Here is a 21,862-nt window from a genome sequence, read left to right on the forward strand (position 1 = left end):
AACCTATTAAAAATAAACGTATAGCGTTATTGAAAAAAATGCTTTGAAAACCTTAGAAATGATAATGCAAGAACTGTTAATTTCGAGATATCCTTTTTTTTGTCGAGGAAAAGAGAATGGATTGGAGGAGGATAACTTATCTCAATTCTTTGAAACAAATAGCAAAACAATAAATGTTTTTAATAAATTCTCCACGTTAAAAGAGTTATTTATTAAGTATAATACCGCAATCACCTCATCTACCCTTGAGCGCGTTTTTAGTATAGCTAATGCCGTATCAACTGCCAAGCGTTCTTGTCTATCAGATGAAAATTTTGAAAAATATTGTTATTAAAAATTAATAAGAAAAATTTTTATAAATAAAAATATCTTTTTATTTGATATATTATTTTGAATTTATAATTATATTATCAAAATAAAACTATATTATTTTTTAACATGGCTAATATTGTGTTAATAAATATAAGACATTTATTTATATTAGAAAATTTTAAAAAAAATTTATCATAATTTTGAACGCGTTCCTTTTTTATGAAAGTGAACTTGAACATGTTCGATATTTTTAGAAATGTTTACAGCACTACCTAAATCTAATTATTTAAAAATTACTATTGTAAGTACAAGGCACGTCTAATTAGTGAAGAAGTGCATATCCTAATTTTCTTTTCGTTTTTGTCATTATCAATCAGGGATGAGCATAATTAATCAAAAATCGTAATTAATTTCTAATTACAATTACTTTGTTTATTTAATTATAATTACTAATTCCTTTTCTAAAAACGGTAATTAATCACTAATTACATGTAATCGTTAATTATATAACATAATTCCTTTTCTAAAAATGGTAATTAATTATATGTTATCGTAACTTTCCAAAGTAATTATAATTTTTTTATAGTAAAATTAAAGTAGGATTTAATTAAAAATCATAAAAAATAAAGAGAAACTTTATTAAATTGCATATAATGTAATTATAATAATTTATTCTTTATTTCAATTTTTTATGTTTGAAGGTGTTACTCATTCAATAAGTACAACAAGCATTTGCATATAAATTATTATAAACATTATATTTATACATTTGGTGATAAGAAATTCAATCAAATTCGGTGTTACAAAATAGTATATCATATAAAACATATACCCTTTTTTAAAGTGTCTATTTTTCAAACAATTCATTATTTAAAAGGTATTATATAATACTTATTTAGCAAAGCTAAAGTCTTTCTAAATGCGTTAATGAAACAACAATGCTTTCGACTTTTTACAACAAAATTTACAATTAAATAATTAGCCACTTGGTGACCTATTTGGATAACTTTGAAAAAAATTTGGTAAAGTTTGTAGAATATTTGTTTTGATAATTCACTAAAAAAAATTTAATGATTAAATTGTGTTAACATAAAGGATGTTTTTTCTAAAGGAACAAGAATAGGAACAAAAAGTTAGATTTTATAAAACCTTCACATGTTTTAGAAAATTAATGTTGGTTTGATTGTGGCCTTTACGATTTGATAGTAGAGTGTACAAGCAGCGTTTATGGTTTTATCAGCTATTTGAAACATTTGGATTGAATATTATTTAAATTTATCTTAAACTGATCGCAAGATTGTGTTTGAAGAGCAATTATCGGAGTTACCGTGTCAGAATCCAAGCTAAAGTGATTAAGAATCATTCATTATTTTTCCACTAAAAATATGAATGAAATTGCAATTAACAGTTTTAACATAAAAATACGAATGAATGATTGCAATTATTCAGTGTTTTAATAAAAATTAATATAATAAGAGAACTGGTAATTCTCCTAATTACATGCCTGAAAAAATGGAACAAGTTATATAGATACTAATTACAAAAAGTATGTAATTAATTACTACCCAACTTTGCTATCGATTGTAAATAAGGTGCCTTTTTATACCTCTTAAAGTCAAATGAATAATGACCATTTTTACACAATAAAAAATAACTCTTATATATAAAATGTTTTGATGATTAGAAAATTTTTGATAACCATATTTAATATGCCTTCAAAACATCTTGATCCCACAGAACTTGCCGATGTTCCGGCTACTTAATAAGATAGATTTCTATGAAACATAATTAACATTTACATCGTTTTATTAAGTAAAATTTACTTGACATATTCATTGGTAATATGAAAAATAAAAATATGATTATACAAGATCATGTATAACAAACATTGCAATTTTTTTTCAGAAACAATAATTATATGAATTTAACCGGAATATGAAGGCAAATAAAATTAGGCGTTTTGTAGCAAAGTAATGAAGTGATTGGAAAAAAATAAATAATAAATATTAGGGAGTTCTTTGCAATCAATAATTAACAAAAGGATAATAATAAATACCATAAATGACTTTAATTGTATATAATAAATACATATAATTTTAAAGGGCTAACACATTAAAATTATTTTTTAAAATGTAATATCAAAAGATAGGTTATCTTTTAAAACTAATGATTAGTATAAAAAAAACAAGTGTATATTTGATGTTTCATCATAAAAATTAAATTAATTATAAGCAAATATTTTGAAGGATTATTATTAAAATAGAAAATTTAAAAAAAGGATTATATTAGTTTATATATATTATTATAATATTATTAGTTAGGTTACAAAAAAAGAAAACATAAAAATATTTAAAAATTGGTCGCATGTGCCCGTTCCTAACTAATAATTAAAATAAATATATTTACACTAGTATAAAAATAAAATGAATTTTCTCTAATTTAAAAATAAATTCATTCGTTCGTCTTAGCGATTTGATGTTTTAATGAGTAAAAGAGATGTAAAATATCGACTAAATTGTTTTCCATCACTCTTTCTCTCTTATCTACTCATTTAAAATCTGATCCATCTGTGTCCTCCTAAAGGCTAATCTCATCACTTCTCTTTATCAACTGAAGAATGGTCTTCTTCGTCGCTCTCTTCCTCTGTAGTGTATTCCAAGTCCGATAAGTTTTGTTTATTCGCCTTATTAGATTTGCCCTTGCTTTTGTTTGTTGAATTAACCTTTTCGCCCGAAGGGGAATTATTGTCAGTGTGAGATAGCTCATCGTCCTCATGTTTTCCCCTGACATTGTCATCTTCATCGTTCGGTTCTGAGTCAGAGATATCCCATTGAGGGTGATTTTCTTCCATCTTTTTTTCTTCCTTAACGTCAAGCTTTAAAAAATTTTTAAATATGAGATTTTGATGTAAGATAAATAAAACTAATATCAATTGACAGAAGTTTTATTAAAGATTCTTATTATAATATTTTCCTTTTTCTATTATGTCTTATATTTTTTATTATCTTTTTTCCAAATTCTTTTACATCATAATAAATTTTCTTCTGAAAAATCGATAATCAAAAAAAAAATATATATATAATTCCGAGAAAAAATAAATTCCATGAAAAATATTGATAAATTTCAAAAAATCGATAATCAAAAATAATATTGATAATTCCGAGAAACAAAAATAAATAAATAAAAAAAAATGATGAACATAACATCTCTCCTCTTAGAGAATGTCTGTTCTTTTCCGCATTTGATCTTGGTGTCTTCTCCACCGGCCCTTGGAAGTATCCACAACGTATATGCACCTCCCCGCACGAGCCACTATTGTTCCTTTTATCCATTTTACCTTGTCGTTGTACATTTTGGCCCACACCGGTTGTCCTATCCTAAATTGACCTCTCTGTTCCGTTTGTGTATCGTTTGATCGGCTTTCTTGGGTGGTCTCTTTAATCATTTCAAGATGATTCCGAGCATTCCGTCCGAACATCATCTGTGCTGGGGTTTCTCCTGTAGTCGTATGCTGGGTATTTCTATAAGCTAATAAGAATTCGTTTAGTATTTTTTTTTTATTTTCGTATCCTGCTTCCATTTCCTTCCCCTTCCGAAGTCGAAGTTGAAGATCTTGGATGTGAATTTAGTCTTGTTGGAATTCGTAAATTGTTCCCTCTTCGGTAGCTCTATTTGTTGAATTATTCTGATCGTGAGTCTCTTAATCTTTTTGTTGCCAATTTCTCCTAATTTTATCGGAGGTGCTGATACATCGTCGTCCCAGATGTTATATTGAAATATTTTTAATTTACATATATCGAATTTGTATTTTTTGATTTTGGGTGAATATTTTCCCTTATTTTTGTCCTTTAAAATATTTTTCACTTTTATATTGTCATTATTTAATTGATTTTTTCACTATTTTTATCTTTTAAAATATTTTTTATATCTTGATAATGTCTAGTTGGAGACTTGGGTATTACATCAATTTTATTACACTCATGTAAAATTTTAGTGGTTTTAACGTATAATTTATTCTTTAATAAATACTTAGAACATATCTTTCGTTTTGACGGGACTTGCTCTTTTTTCTCGATACTTGATACAAGTGCTAAACTGTAAGAATTTACAGAATCGTTAATGGAAGTCATATGACAAGGCATAACATTTGGTAATTTTTTTGAGTGGGGTGCTTTTTTCCGGAATTTTTATCGAATATTGTTACGTACTTCTCCGTTAGGGCTTTTAATTCTTGTTCCACATAATATATTTTGTTATTATTATCGTATGTGTTTTCTGTTCCTGCTAATATTGATTCTTTCCATACCAATTCTCTGAATTCCTTTATCCAGTTTATACCTACCAATGAGGGTCCATCAGCTTTCACTATTATTAAGGGTAGATATTTTATGGTTTCTTTTATTTGAACCTTTACGTCCACGCTGCCTATGATGGCGATTTCGTTACCTTCGTACGTCTTTAATTTTGTGTCCGAATCATGAATTGTTTTATTGGAGTTGATTTTATTCCATGTCTTTAATGAAATGATTGATACTGATGCTCCTGTATCTAGGATCATGTTTGTTTTCTTACCTTCTATATTTAAATTGATTTTGAATTTTTCTTTACAAGATTTGATATCCATCGAGTATATACACGATATATCTTCCTCTTTGTCTCTTTGATCGCAATATTTAATCAGATGTTTATCGCTACCGCATTTGAAGCAAGTTTTTTTTGTCTGACTGTAATATTGATTGTCGTTGTATTTAAAGTTATTATTGTTGGTGTTGTAATTTCCCCTTGTCTTATCGTAAGAGTATTGATACTTATTTTTATGATAATAATTATTGTTGTCGTACCAATTTTTATGTCGGTAGTTATCATTGTTATTATATTTGTTGTCATTATTATTATATTTGTTATCATTATTATAATATTTGTTATCATTATCATATTTGTACCGCGGATTAACGTTATTATATCTTCCATAATTCGAGTTGTCATAATTATTATACCTAGTAAATCTGTTATCGAATCTCGTTTGGTGGGGATAATTGTCACTGTAGCGTTCCTGAACTCTGTTATTATTATTATTACTATTATACCTTTTATTGTCTTGTATATAGTTTATTTCCTTATTTTCTATTTTGTCTTCCTCTTGTTCCTTTCCGGCTTGACAATAAAATATACCTTTTGTTTTTTCCTTTTCGTCTATCAAGTCCATGGTTCGAAGGAGTTTTTCAATTTCCTCTATACCCATATCTTCTTCGAGTAATAACTTTGTCGTGATATCTTTGCTTTCTAAACCATTAATTATTTGCATTTTTAAGTTCTCTTCATATTTTTCTTTGAAGTTGCATTTAAGTGCCAAAGATTTTAGTGAATTTAGAAATTCTAAATTGGTTTCCCCGTCCCTTTGGGTACGTTTATAAAATTGAAAACTTTCCAATGGTGCAATTTTTTTATCGTTGTCTATTAGCGAATCTAGCATATCGTCGTATTTTATTTTATTAATTGACTTCGGAGCGAATTTTAAAATAACCTTATTTAAGTCATAGGTTGATAGTGCCGATATCAATGCTGCTCTCTTTTTCTCGTTGTCCGATATATCATTTAGTGTAAAGTAGGCTTCTAGTTTTATTCGAAAAGTCGTAAATGAGTCATTGGTTTCTTTGACCGGAATTACTGCTGGCATTTTAGACAATTTTATATCAAATTTAAATTTTCTCTTTTTTTATATATATTTCCGCGCGGGTTCTTCCGTATACATAGTCGCCATTATAATATTTTCCCTTTTCAATTATGTCTTATATTTTTTATTATCTTTTTTCAAAATTCTTTTACATCATAATAAATTTTCTTCTGAAAAATCGATAATCAAAAAAAAATATATATATAATTCCGAGAAAAAATAAATTCCATGAAAAATATTGATAAATTTCAAAAAATCGATAATCAAAAATAATATTGATAATTCCGAGAAACAAAAATAAATAAATAAAAAAAAATGATGAACATAACACTTATCAAAAAATTTGGCTTATTAATTTTAATTTTTTCCTCAAAATATAAATAAAAAAGTCATGAAACCCGGGTCAAATTTTTTTAAAAAACCTGGCCTGGTAAATCCGCGCTTAAAATTTCTTCTGCAGTTATGATATAAATACTAATGCAATAGAAAGCAGCAACTCCTTATGCCATATTATTACAAAAGTAATTTCATTAGTAAACAATGTGCACATAGGTAAGCGGAAAATAATTCCCCGGAAATCCCCAATAATAATTCTTAGAAAATAATTCCCAGGAATTGATTTTCTTAAAAATTTTAAACATTGAATTTTAGGATTTATATTTCGTGAATATATATAGGGAATTTTTTCTCCTATTTTATTAATTTTGTAATTTTTAATATCTTAATAAAGGGAGATTTTTTTCTGGGGAATTATTTTTCTAGATTCGTTTACATATTATAATTTAAAGATTGAATAAATAAAATTTACTTTGACATTTTTTGTGAAATCACAATCTAAATAAGAATCTGATCGTAAAACGACGGTAAACGCGTATATACCCGGTTTAGGGGGAGCTGGAAATTTCAATTGAAACTTTTCAAAATAAATTTTTAATTTGAATATCTCATTTAATTAGGCATATTATTTTAAAAAATTTCAAAGTATGTTATGAAGAGTTAGAATGAATAAATAATAGTTGCTTGAAATTGCAACACTTAAGAGGGCATTTACTCCAAAAAATACCATTTCAAAAATATAAAATTGAAAATGAAGGATTATTTTATCAAACTGTAGTTAGCACTATTATAAAAACAAATAAATCATGAGATATAAAAAAGTTGGCTATTTAGAGTAAATATTTATTCTAATATCAAAGTTATATTAAGTGCTAAGGCTAGAAATCTGCAAAAATAAGCCAAGTACAATCGAGTTTGTGGAATTCTAAATATTTTTTTTGCATCAAACTGGGGGAGGGGGATGCTAAATTAAAAAAAAAATAGGGTCATAATTTTATTCCAATTTTTTTTATAATATTTAGAAGTCAGCAATTTACAATTTCAAATACCTTTATTTACAATATCAAAACAAATCAACGTCATTCTATTAATAAATCGTAATTCAAATATTTACAACGTATAAATATTTTGTGATCTTGGATTGTATGGAAAAAAAAATATATTAAATGTTAGTTCTCTAAGCATTTTTATGGACTTAATTAATCTTCTTTAAATAAATGAGCATGGTGGAACAATTTATATTATGTTTAGGATCGGTTTGGCGGGATATATAAGCCGGACAAATAATTATTTTAAAAAAACAGGCCCGATTAAGACCTATAATTAGGGCTAGAGTGAAAAAAAAGCTAAATTAAGTGGTATGTAAGTAGAAAATACAATTCCTAACTTTATTATAGAATTCTAACATCATTTAGATCAAATATAGTGTTTAAAAAACTAAGGTATAAAAATATAATATATTACATAATTTATTTTTAAGGTTTTTTAATGCAAAAAGGTGGGGATAGAGGTACGAATGAAGGAATTTTGACCTAACTTAATTTAGACCAAAATTCGAGTTAAAAAACCCGTATAATAAGGAAATATTTGCTAGTGTTAATTTATTAATATTTTGAAAGTAAGGTGACGAGTGACGAATGACGATAACCCGAAGTATATCTAAGTGCTAAGATATATAAAATATTGATTAAAACCTCTTCAGAATTGTTGAGACTGGTAATGTAAAGTGGAGCTGTGATAAGGGTACTGTGCTTTCGATCGGCCATATATAACCACCATCTTTCAAATTTTTTCTATAAATATATAATATATATGATAATTAGAGCTATGTCACCAGTGGGGGAGGGGGTTAACTTAGGAAGTTAACTAGTTAAAGAAATTGTAAATGGTATGAATAAGTATTAAACCAGTAAAATCAGGTTTGTAAATTAAGTCCAAATAAAGGAGCATAAATTATCTGTATAATTCTAATTATATCTAAATTATTGAATATTTTCTTTTTTAAAATTTGTGATTTCATAATGGTTTCTTATGCATGAAAATTATAAAAGATTTTTTACCAAACATATTTGAATTTTAAGTAAAATTTGATCAAAAATCTTTCTTCTTTAAAAAAAACAAAAGTTTTTTTTCAAAGTTGGGAAAAATTATATTATTTAAAATTTAAGTGATATATAAATTTAAAAAGTGATTTATAGATGTGGAAATAATAAAAAATAAAAGGTCCCGTAAAGAACATATTAAATACTTACAAATAATTTTAAATATTTATGAGTACGTCTTAATATTTACAAATAGTTTCGAATAATGTTACGATGATAAATTTTGAATAAGAAAAATTTCAAATAATAAGAATAATTTGATCGAATAATTGATAAAAAATTATTCTACGAATAATATATTTTCCTTATTCAATATTCGATTCAAATTAGGTATAATTCTAATAAATAAGTTTTATATATTTATTTAGTTTATTATTTTTTTTAATATATTATAAAAGTATTATATACAGTGATGAAAAAAAAACAATATAATTATATTATCGCTTTTAAAATATATATTAGAGATCTGCAAAATTACCCGGGGTTAGGGCTGGATGGGGTCTTATATTTTTTAAAAAGATTCGGACCGGATCGAGTCGGACCCTAAAATTTTTTAAAATATATTTAAATTTATCGATTTTATGTTGTGTTTTTTATGTAAAATAAAAATATTTGATTTTATTTATAGAATAAACGCCATATAACGTATATCTTTTATTTTGAGTAATTATAAAAATTAATTAGGCTGGTAAATTTTTTTTTAAAAAAAAATTGGATTCGGGCTGGGCCGACAAAATTTTTTTAAAAAAAGCGGATTTGGGCTGAGCCGGGCAGGCAAAACTTTTTTTAAAAAATTTCGGTCCGAGCCGGGCTTGAAAAATTAGGCCCGATGCTCACTAATAAATATTATCATTTGTTTTTTTTGTTTTATTAATTTAAAAAGGAAAAATAAAGATTTCCTAATTTTATATTTTATTTACTTTAAATTAATAAATAAAATGTTTATATTGAATTGGTAGAATGAAAACAAAATATAATCATAAATATTAAATAATTATATTTTTAATCATTTTTATTCTGTGATTTTGATTTATATAACATTCTTGAATTTTTAATACTTTTTAAGATTTTAATCATTTTTATTCGATTTCTGTTAATTATATTTGAAAGAATTATATGTATGTAAAATATTGAAAGCTAAAATTTGTGTGTAATTATAAGAAATCATAGTATAGAATTAAGAAATATTATAATTTAAAAGTGCAAAGTAAGGTTAAAAATTAAGTTCACAGTGTTTCTTCTCATGGGAATAAGTTTATGACAAAATTTTCAATAATTCGAAAGTTAAAAAGTATGAATATAAAAATTATTAAATTAAGTTATTAATATTTATAATAATTAATATATAAGAGATATAAGTAAAAAGTTAAAATTTGTATATAATAAAAAGTTTACATTTGTTCTTAAAAGTTAAAATTAGATAAAATATAAAGTTTCCAATAATAATATATAAACATACCCCCCCCCCCACCATAAAAAATCATTTTGATTTTAACTTTCGGTAATCGCATTTAATTATCTCCCACCAGAAATAAATATAAATAAACCTCGGGGAAATAAGGGCAATGAACTTCGAAGGTGTCTTTAGGCTTGCCTCCTTCCAACATAACCCTTTCTCGCCTACGAATCGTCTGCTGGAATTCCTCGTCCCATAGTTCGTCTCCGCCTTCCTCGTTCTCGTTATTATTATCCATATCTTCGTTATTCCCCCTTTCATTTTGAGTCACTTTAGCGGTTTTATCATTCTTTCCCGCTTTCCCATCTAAATCCTTAGTTTTGTCATTTATTTTCTTATCATTTTCGGTTTTTCTCTTCGATTGGTAAGGTCGATAATCGATGATGTCGTCGTCGTAATCTTCGGCGGCGGCCTCTTGTCCGGCTAACAAGATGGCATCCTTGAGTTCGCGTTTGCGCCTGTGCGAACTTCCGTCACCATCTTGAGAGGAGTAATCTGAGCTGTCTTCCGAACTGCTGCTGCTGCCGCTACTACCATCACTGTAAGATGATGAATCATGTGATGGAGATATGGGAACTTTTATTTTTTATTTTTGAACAATTTATCTTTGTTAGGAAAATATTTGAAAAGGCATAGTTCTTTAAGCCTATCTCGTAAAATATAATAATAAAACCAATTAAATTTTTTCCGAGAATTTAAGAAGAAAATGATGGTAACTAGTCTAAATTATAAACAATCATCAAACCCTTTTTGTCCCTTTTCTTCGTCTTGTTCCCTTGGATTGTATTACTTTTGGTTTCTTCCTTATCTCCATCAGTCTTGTGGACCATATCTTTTATGTCTTCCTTCTCTGTTTGTTCTGGCTTAATATTGTTTGCACCTTCTCCGATGGACTGGTTAGCGACGCTACTTTTTTGAGAGGCAGTAACGTTATTTTTATTTTTTTTGACGTTCTGGTGGGCATTGGTTTTGTGTTTCCCGCCTTTGTTGAAAGCTTTCTTTTTCGGCTTGTAAGTGGGTTGCTTAGGAGCAACTTTGGTAGCATTTCTAGTGTTTGAATTCATATTTTCGAGTTCTTCCACGTCTTCCAATTTCTATGTTAGGGAATTCAAAAAAAAATATTATATATATATGTACATACATATAGGCTATAGAGCTAAAACTCTCCAAACTTGACATTTTCTCAGAAATTAATTTTAAAAAATTAATGAAGCTAATAAAAAGATTAATAAGAAATATTAAATAAACTACATATATTACCCTTCTAAATTTCGATTACTTTACCGTACGGCATTAAATCTACCTTAAATATTGATTTTTTATATTATTTTAAATAAAATTATAATTGAAATAGTCAAAAACCATAATTCAATTCTACCACAATAAAAGACATTATATAATAATTAAAAATTAATTTTATCCCCCTTTTGAAAAGTTTAACTATTTAAAAATTTTTAAATAGTTAAACTTTTCAAAAGGGGATATATCATTAAATTATTTTTCAGTTTTTATTAGAAAAATTCTTAATATTGTGCTGGGGTGAGCATATTTGTTAAATTTTTTCTTTCTAACTATAAATATTTATAACTTTATCGTCTTCGATTTGCATTAAACAATTTCCATTAGGCAACGAAGAATTAATTTCGGTATTAAATTGAGATAAGGCATGTTGATTGTCTACCATATAACTCATGTCTTTGCGTACCAGCGTTACAGTTACCGTTACTATCGAATTAGCTGTTATAGTAGTCGGGTCTTCATCATCCATTACTATATATTTGTATTATTATATTATGTACTTCTCTCTATAATATAAAATAAGGTTTCCCTATCTAGGTAAGGCTCCTTATATCGTCATGATTCGGTTATAACTGAAGGATAAATATAATTTCAAACTAAATTTGTTCTTTTTTTCTCAATTAAAATATAAAGTATAATCTATACCTTTAGTCACTATCTCCAATTCAACATGTGGCATTTTTGATAATATGAAAATAACGTCTCCATATTCCCTGTCCGTTAGCTTAGAAAATAAAGATCTCCTATCATTATCTTTCATTGTTGCTAGATCTTTTATAGTTCTGATAGAATACTGATATTTTATGATAGCGGGAGGTAAATGGGGGAGGGGGGGGGGGTAAAAACAATTTAAATATTTTATTAAAAATATCATAAAAGTATAAAAGATATTTTTGATGAATTTTGTTTACTAAGTGAAATAGACTTATAAGAAAAGATAAGTAGAGAAAATGTATAATAAATTTTATCGATCATTATTAATAATAATCATGAGTACTTTGTCAATTTCTTAAAATCTCTTTTTTTGTAAAAAAAATTCATTTCAATTATAACACGCATAAGGTAGAGAAAAAAAATGCACAAAATATTTTAATAAATTGGATAGCATAAAATGTAGTTAGTCAAGCTTTACATCTACAGTGTTAATAAAATTCAATAATTTTTTGTTTAAAGCAAAGACTAATTTTATTTAATAGCTGCTTGTGTTTGAAACCTAATAGAAAGTCATTTTAATTAAAGGGTATATTTATGATACCTCAAAAAAATAAATCATAAAACTTTTTTATTGATGCAATGCTTTAAAAGATCTTCCCCAATGTGCGGCAATTGAAGTAACGGACTTTTAAATTCCCAAAGAGCTTGAATAATCATTTGACTCGTTTTCATTATATTTTCCATAGTTTCAAGTCTAGGGCTGTGTTGAACTACCAAAAAAGGAATAAATATATATAATATACAAGGATGTCCCCACAATCATAGTAGCCATTTCTGACTCTTTAAATCAACTAAATTGTTTTGCTCTAATTATTGATAATAAGAACCCCAATATAGTTTTAAAAAAAATATAGCCTTTAAGGGATCAATTATCTTCTTCTCCGTTTTATGGCAATTTCCAGGTTTACCCGGGTAGGCCTAAGGGATCAATTAAGAGGTTCAAATATTTTATTATAACTACAATCTCTATTCGAAGATTATTTAAATAAATGTTTTGAATATTTGATAAAAAATTAATTACTTATTTTCATTTGAATTAAAAAATGAATATATATAAAATAACTTCTTCCAGAATTAGCAAAAGCCATCAATTGAGCCACGCAATTTACCATCTCATTTAACAAGGCAGGACACTTTTTCAAGATATATTTTTTGTCTTCGAGTTTATTTATAAATAAATGCAACAAATTAAATATGTTAAAAAATTTTAACAAAATAATATTTACAATAAAGATCACATCATTTTTTAAAAATCCTGCGTTTGAATTCGAACTTAGGAGATATCTTGATCATGATTGTCGTACAATATAACATTAAAAACTTTGATTATCCAAAATATTTTTTTAAAAATTCGAAAAGTTTTAAAATTTTTTAAATAAAATCTTGTATGTTAAATATTGAAATTGTGTTGAATTTTATAATGGATACGTTTTTATTTTTAAATTTAAAAAAGATTATTTTTTCTTTTTCAATAAAGTTTCAAAAGTTTGTGAATCAAATTTTTTGATATTTTAGACACAGCTTTAACAAAAATGAATGTATCACTTATTTTATTCGCCGCGAATTTGCGCTAACTGTGATTGCAGGGTAATCCATCAATATTCTTGGAGGAAATGTATTAGATAAGGCCGCGGCGTAGGTAGGAATGGCAAATTTCGTATGTTCATCCCACACAGGGAGCAAGAAACACATCAAGCATAAATCGGAAAATGAAACTTTTTTTAAAGCATGCCTAAATAATAGGGGCTAATGAGTAGGGACGAGACTAATTATAAGGCAAATCATAGATAATAAAATTTTTTAAAATAAAATATTGGGCTAATAGACCAAAAACCTAAGCACGCTAAATTCAAAACTTTATTTTAATTCCTATAAGTCTCGCTTATACATCCGTTTTCATCATATAATCCGGTAAGTTCCAGATTATAGCTAAATAAAATTCTAAACCTCCAGAAAAATATAATCATGTATAAGCCCAATCATTTCATAAAACTAACCCTAATCGGCTTTAGTCTCAAAATTAGTCTTAGATTAAACCGGATACTTAGAAATTAAGTTAAAGTAAAAATTGATTTATAATTAATAAATAAAATGTAACAAAATAAGTAAGAATTTATATTAAAAATCTTTTATTGACAAAAAAAAATTATATAATAAAAGAAAAATGCCTGAACAAAATAAAATATAGTATGTATTATAATTTGAGTAAAATAAGTAATTATATTTAAAAACGCCATACGCCCTGATGGTATATCCCTCATTCCCTGGACTAATGGTCTCCCGTTGACCTGGGACTATAATTATGTAGATTTCGCAACAAAGTTCAACCTCTCATTTTCTGGTATCGAAAAGGCAGATTTCCTTAAAAAACAAATATGCCGGCCTCACCAACACAGTATTCATACGAATCGTTACCAATTTATTCATGTTCGGAAATGAGGCCCTCAATTTTATTAAAACCATAAGAAAAAAATGAGATCACAGGGGACCCCAACCTGCCCAATTTTTTAAGCATTCACTCTTCTGATATGTACCTTTTTTAAATATTATTTTTAGTTTTTTAATGTTTTTCTATATAAAATATTTTTTTTATATATTATTTTTAATATATTCTTATTTGTATTTATTTTTTTAAAATTGAAACCGCCTTTTAAAAATAAAAAATTTACTACCATAAAAAAATTTAGCAGGAAAAAAAATATATATAAGGATATTAGAAATTTATATATATTTTTTTTCTTATTCCATGGTATGAGAAAGTGTGAAACTGAAATGTGCAGAATAAAGTTGAGGAGACAGGGGAAAATTAATCACCTGAATGTAAAATCGAAGGAGTAAAATAAAATCCTTTGTGTGGTATCCCGTTTTAACTTTTTCGTAGTAAGTTGAAGCCCTTTTTTAAAGTTGTTAAATCTCACTCAAATTTCTCTAAGTTTTGATATTTAGAAATGGGAAGTGGTCAATAACTATGCACTGATTAGAAGTTCATAAGATTTGATTTCAACATAAAAATAGATCTGAGGGCGCAAAATATTTAATGACTGCTGTATGAGGAGTATACAATCCTTCCATGTTTTTCAGAAATGCTTACAATACCTTTCATAGGGAATATTTCGTAAGGGAATTCATGGCTAAATTCCCAAATTATACTGACATAATCAGATGTTTGGGCTCACATATATTAAATTTGATTTAAAATATTGGTATTAGTTAAAATATTACTTTATATACTTTGATTATTAAAAACGAAAATCGTAGTAAATATTTGATTTTAAATTTGTTTAACATTGGTATATAAACAAACAATATGTCATTTCTTGGTTAAGAAGACATAATAGAATAAACAGAAGGGATTCTGCAAGATGAGATTCTATATTTGTTTTACCCTTAATTTGTATTCTCATACAAATCGTAGTCAATTACAAGCTAGATTTCCACTGTAGTGTATCGACGATGACATGATTTGTGGGCCACCCAATAATCAAAGTTTTTACGGATATCAACTGAACAATTTATCACCTAAATTATTCCTTAGGTAAAGCTTATGTGATACGATTCTTATAGAAAACCATCCATGGAAGCATGGACATTGCACTCCCTTCCAGACCATAAATAGCATTTTCTTATTCAGAAAAATATTAAATGCTATTTATTTTAATCAAGGTTTTTTTGATTACCCATTCAAGTGGCATATAAATTCTAGAAAAAAATTGTACCCAAATCTAATGTGTTAGCTGGTAGATCCAACCTGGTAAGGTGCGCGTGAAATAAAATCCTTGCTTTGATACTATAAGGTGCTGATAAGGGTCTCTCTTTATTCTTTTCATTCAAATTGGTCATTCTTTTGAGTAGCTATTATAAAAAGAAATAAGAATATGAGTTATAAGATATGTTTAAATAAATGAATGTCAAATAAATATATTTATAATCAGAGTTGTTAAAAGATACTTTTTAAATAGATATAGATACAGTTACATTGTCTGAAAATTTTTCTAGGTACAGATACAATTTTAAAAATATATCTAGATAGAGATACAATTTTTATTATATTATTATATAAGGTTTGCATAAACCTAAATTAGGATTCTATTGTGAAAATTCATGAGATGAAAAAATTTATTGATTCGTTTATCAAAATATAATAATGATTTTTAGACTTTAATAATATATGAAAATATATTATATTAAAAAATTATAAATAATTATTAGATTTCATTAATAAAATATTTTTAAAATTTTAGTCATTAAGGCTTCCTCGTTTATCTGTAAAGACATTTTTAGTTATAAAGAAAGTCTTTCTACCAGGGCGCTTGAAGGGATTGTGGTGTTATATTTTATGAATAACAATTTTATAACAGGATATTCTTTAAAAAATACTAAAATCTCGACATTCATTTTTGAAAAAATTATTTTAAATTTGTTGAGTATAAAAATTTAAATCATTGTTAACAATCATACTATTGGCATCCACAGTGGCAATAAAATTCAATGTGTGACTGGCACGATGATTAGGTAAACTATATGATTCTGATATTTCAAAATCCTGAGCAATAGTATAAAGCTTGTTATTGATATTGGTACAACTGCTTCTTCATCTTCCAGATCATCCATGGATTCACTAATATTTTTAATTGGCTTGAAAACTTTATAATAAGTAATCCTAATCATATATAATGCTTATATTTATAATAAAATAGGCCTAAAAAAGTTGAGAAAATTTTTGGCATTGTCAGTAATGGTCTTTGAGATTTTATTTTGAATACAATAATCCTTTGCTATATCTTGTAAATTCTTTATTTTATCATAGTATGACTACCAGTCATTCTTCTACAAACCAACGCTACATTTTTTCTTTCCATACTTGTTGTATCTATATTGTGTACAGTGGCTCCTTTGTATGACCTAAAAATTAACATTTCTTAAAACTGCTCAAATAATTTGTTCATAAATTATTAAACAAATTTAAATGTTAGCTATACCGGCTATAGGCACTCCAACAATCTGCTGTTGTGCATATTAGCGATGGTTCTATTAGACTTTTTATGATTTCTTTTTCATTTTCCCATCTTTGAGAAATTCTACCAACCACTGTCTGTCGGCAAATCATATTTTTGGAGCTAATATTTTGATTATTTTTATAAATGAAGGATTTCTAGCTATAATAAAAGCAGTTATTAAATCATCTTAAGTGGTTTGGGCTCATGTCTGAGGTCTTTTGGCAAAAATATCAGCGGGTGATGAGCCTAATCCAATATTTTCCCTAATAGATTTATTCTCCTTCCCCCTTTTTTATTTTCATTATCAGTATATGATGTTTTCTCTTAAAATTACAATTGTAAACATTTATTTAGTATCTATACCTTTAAATGTTTTACAATGTTGCAAGTTGAAGTAATTCTAACTGAAATTTTCGTATTTTTTAATAGATATGGTTAAAAAACATTTCACTATCAGAGATTTGTTTTCTTTATTTTGAGATATTGTTTTAAAATATGCTCTATAGAGCCATTGAAACAATGTTTGAACTTGTTGATGCTTCATTGATTATTACTTCTTTCTCTTTATCACTATTAATATTAATCTAAAATAAATTTTTAAAATTAGTATAATAAAATAAAATTAACCAATTCCATTGAGAATAAAAATGGCAGATTCCTTGAGATGGATTGTATTGTAATATCAAAATTTGTTTTATTGATAAACTCGGACATAATATTTAATGAATATTTATATATATTTTTTTATATATAAGTTTTAATAATTTATATATATATAATTTTTTATTATAATACTTAATATTTTTTAAAAATTATATGTTCATATGAAATAAAATAAATTTTGCATTCAAGTATTTTTATTTATAATATAAAAAAGCGTTAAATAAAAGTATATCAAGATGTATCTTAAAAAGCATTTATGAAAAAATACAGATACCTCTAAAATAATATCTAGCTACAGATACTTTTTAAAATTATCCAGATACAGATATCACATTTATGTATCTAGATGCTTTAACAACTCTGTTTATAATATATTCACATATTTTACACTTTAAAATTCTATACTCTATGATTATGTTTATCATATCTAGAGATATTTAATAATAAAAATAAGTACGATTAATAATATCAAAAGCAATCAAAATGAAATTTCGTGCTGAATTGTATCATTGGCGTTGCTTATAACTAGAAACAAAAATGTGGTTATCTTATATATAAATTCAATTTACCATTAGGATGGTTTATTTTCTATTAAAGTAAATTATCCTTGAACATTCTTATGCTAAGAGCTAGCAAAGCCATTAATTTATATTATATTAATAAATACATCCACTTTTAATACCTGAGGCAATTCAAAATTGTCACTAGGTCTTTCGTGAATCTCCGTATTGTAAAATTTGCAGAATTCGAAAGAAGCAGCTAAAATCATAATAACTCCTATTTCATTTAATATTATAAATTTAATAAATAATATAATTGGTTTATAATTTTTAAATAAGTGGACTTAAACCTTGATAATAAATAAAATGGCAAAGAAATAGACATACTTTTCAGCATCATATTGGGTGTCTTATGGAAAAAATACATGTACATTTGTGTAGTGTCAATCAGTACTTTGTCCCCGCTGTATTTTATAGACTTGTACCACCATGTACCCTATTATTATAATTATATAATTTCTTTTTTTATTAATATAATATTTAACAAAAAAGCAAAATTTCCTTTTCTGTGTAAACCTCTTTATTTACACATTGTATTTTAATGATTAATGGACAAAACAAATTCAAATCAAAATAGAGATATCACTCCCATTCACCCAATTATATTTAAAAAAAACCTTAATAAATTAATTTTAATTGTTTTCTAAAAAACCTTAAAAAATTAATTTTAATTATGTTTTTATGGTATTAAAATATGTTAGTATTATAGATCTGCAAATCATGGCCTGGCCCATACCCAGGCCAGGTCTATTTTTAAAAAATATTTTCAGTTTGGGCTGAGTTGAGCCTAATATTTTTAAAATAATTTGGGGCCAGGCTGAGGGGCTTAAATTTTTAAATATGATATCATTAATTCTTGCGAGAAACAAGGCGCTAATATTTTTTATTTGTAGAATATTTTTTTTATAATCAAAACAAATATTTATATTTAAATAATTTTGGGATGTTTTGGACAGACAAATAATTTTTATTTTTATTTCGAGTCAGGCTTTTGGGGACTAATAGAAAAAAAATTATCAATACAAATTTGGGCTAAGCCTGGTAGCCCCAATGCAGATCACTAGTTAGTGTAGTGTTAATCAGGCGGCATTTATTTTAACTCCCCTGTAAATTTGATAGATCATATAAAATATTTCTGATAACTTCCATTACATAATATAAAAATTGAATGTTTAAATAAATAAGAGTTTATCAAGGCCAACAAAAAGTTATACATAATAAATCAGTGTGGGTGCCTTTATGTTATTTTTTTTTAAATATTAAGCTTATTTTAATTCAAAGAAGGTGATACTAAATTTGATATCTTTGCAATGAAGCTGGCTTTGATTTTTGGTTTTCCATTGGGACCAGTATATATTTTTTTATTATTAGATAATATCAGACTAGTGGTCTCACTAGGAAAGTGTACTTAGCTTGCCTAGTACATTTTTTATTTAAAGAAAACGTTTATAGGTCCATTAGCTGATAAGGTTTTATATCCTTACAACTGTCAGTTTTTCATGTGCAAAAAAATACATATTATTAATATTTTTAATACAATATAATTATATTTAAAAATTTTTTACTCACCACAAGAACAGGTAGTACAATCATGAATACAATTATATATGCTGTCAATACCTATTTAATAAAATATAGAATATATAAAAAAATAGTATCAATTGGTAAAAGAATAAATTTAAAAGAAAAATAAATGATTTGATGAACTTACAAAAAAAAATATTAATTTGGTAAAATCAAGTATATTTAATAAATTTTATTTACCCAAATAGAATTCCCCTTTTCTACAATCCAAGCAGGTAATGCTATCCCAAAAGTTGTTGCTTTAAAAAAATTAGTATAAATGTCAGAAACATTAAATTTAATTGAAATTTATTCAATTAGTTTTGTTGATTATATGATTTAACCAAAGGATTCAACTTATATACCTCAACTTGATTTAATATAAAATTAAATTCAACTAATCAAGTTAAATTTGCTTTAATTTTAAGAACTAAATCTTACAAATGAGTATGGCAGGTTGATCTTGCAATAATGAATAATATATTAGCAATTTATATATCAGAAACCTGCAGACGCAGAAATTTTAGACCTGAACTAACTTGGATTTAAAACCAATATCAATTTTTATGCTTGGGCTATTTTTTTAGCCAGCTCTAGATTTTACTATTTTAAGCCTGAAATTTGTCATTTTATAGCTGAAATAGATTTTAAAAATTACACCATTTTAGGATGTCTCCAGGTCAGGATTAGGGCCTGCATTCAATATATATTTATTCAATATAATTAGTTTTATAAATATACTTATATAAACAAACTGAAAATATTATATTATACCTCCTGGACCATCTGGATTACCAAATTCTTCCCAGTTTTTCCTAGAATCTTCATCAGTAAGTCTTAATTAAGTTTTTAATTTACAAAAAAATATTCATATATATTTACGCAGCATAAGCTTTGGCAATTTTCATAAATTTATTTGAATCTCCTGTATCCTTAACATCAGGGTGATACATTGCACTTAATTGCCTATATTTTTTCTTGATTTCACTAACTGTAACACCCTAAAATAGAAATTATTTATCAACAAAGGGAACTAAATAAAAATACCCTATCAATTTCTAATATTGCATATGGATCATATTCATTAAAATCTTTTTCAACTTTTGCAGCATAATAGGCTAGATAAAAAAAGATTAACCATGCTGACACTAAAAATATTTTGCTAAAAAATATATAGAATAAATTGTAATTGATTTTTCATACATTAATATATTTTTAATTTCATTTTTAGGTTTTAAAGCATTAATTAAATTAAATTTTGCATGGCAACCATCACAGTGACATTTTTTGATAATTTCTCCATCTACATTAGTTATAATATATAAATTAAAAAACAAAATTTTGTTTACTATATTTTTTTTTCCTGGGCCAAAAATAATATGTAGTTGGAATTAATGCTAGAGCAAAGAAGGTTGTTATAAAATAATATGAGGTTCCTCCGCTTTTATCATATTCAAATTGAGCTCCTGCCATACAAAGAATCGCTGAGCTAATAAAGTTTTAACTAGAATTCGAGTTTACACGATGCCTATGGGCATCTTAGTGAATATTTTATAATCCACATGTAAAGTTTATAAATCTCCTAGAATTTTTTAAAAAAACTAAAAATATGAGAGAAAATATTATAACATCATTTATATAAATAATAAATATTCTATAATATATCTATAAAAAGTTGGATTGATTTTATTTTTATTTGATAGATTATTCTCTCATAAATATGCGGCTATATTCCCATAGGGTAATGTCTCGAATCGGAGGTCCCTCATTTTTTTATTTAAGAGTACTAAAAATCTAAATTTTGTAATAATGAAATGCTTAATAAATACTTTTCTCAAAAGGCTGAAATGACAATTTTTGTTTTGTTACAATATGGGCTAATTATTTAAGCAACCTCTGATTCCACTAATTTTTTTTTAAAATTATTTAAAGTGCTCTATATTAAAAAAAATTGAGGTGCTAAGAACGCAGTCTTCTCTAACTTACTTTTTATGTGGCACAAATCTCCCTTTATGGCAAATTCACTGTTAACCCATTAATGGTCAAGATTTTTCTAGCGGATAAAAATGCTCAATTTTTTCAAATTATATTGATTAATGCTCAAATATGATATTCTAAAAAAATCAGCCAAAAAAAATAATCCTAAATAGAAAATCTAGCCTGGTGCATATATGCACCGTTAACCA

The 21,862-nt window shown here is 26.1% G+C and overlaps 1 protein-coding gene across 1 annotated transcript; it reads right to left on the reverse strand.

Annotated features, from left to right (window-relative positions):
• Positions 1-2,130: 2,130 nt before the first annotated feature.
• On the reverse strand, positions 2,131-21,234 carry LOC135925181 (translocation protein SEC63 homolog). The gene is made up of 19 exons (XM_065460391.1): positions 21,026-21,234; positions 20,880-20,979; positions 20,724-20,838; positions 20,559-20,677; positions 20,451-20,512; positions 19,878-19,936; positions 19,683-19,733; positions 18,441-18,549; positions 18,236-18,330; positions 15,610-15,745; positions 12,957-13,049; positions 12,458-12,603; positions 11,825-11,972; positions 11,469-11,650; positions 10,626-10,974; positions 9,972-10,456; positions 8,017-8,115; positions 6,795-6,899; positions 2,131-3,187 (listed from the first exon to the last, which is right to left on the reverse strand). The coding sequence occupies exons 1-19, from the start codon at positions 21,147-21,149 to the stop codon at positions 2,906-2,908; spliced, it is 2,859 nt and encodes a 952-aa protein (XP_065316463.1). The 5' UTR covers positions 21,150-21,234; the 3' UTR covers positions 2,131-2,905.
• Between the last annotated feature and the right edge of the window lie 628 nt (positions 21,235-21,862).

This window comes from Gordionus sp. m RMFG-2023, chromosome 2 (genome assembly GCF_954871325.1).
Source record: "Gordionus sp. m RMFG-2023 chromosome 2, tfGorSpeb1-WG-v2, whole genome shotgun sequence".
NCBI lineage: Eukaryota > Metazoa > Nematomorpha > Gordioida > Chordodea > Parachordodidae > Gordionus > Gordionus sp. m RMFG-2023.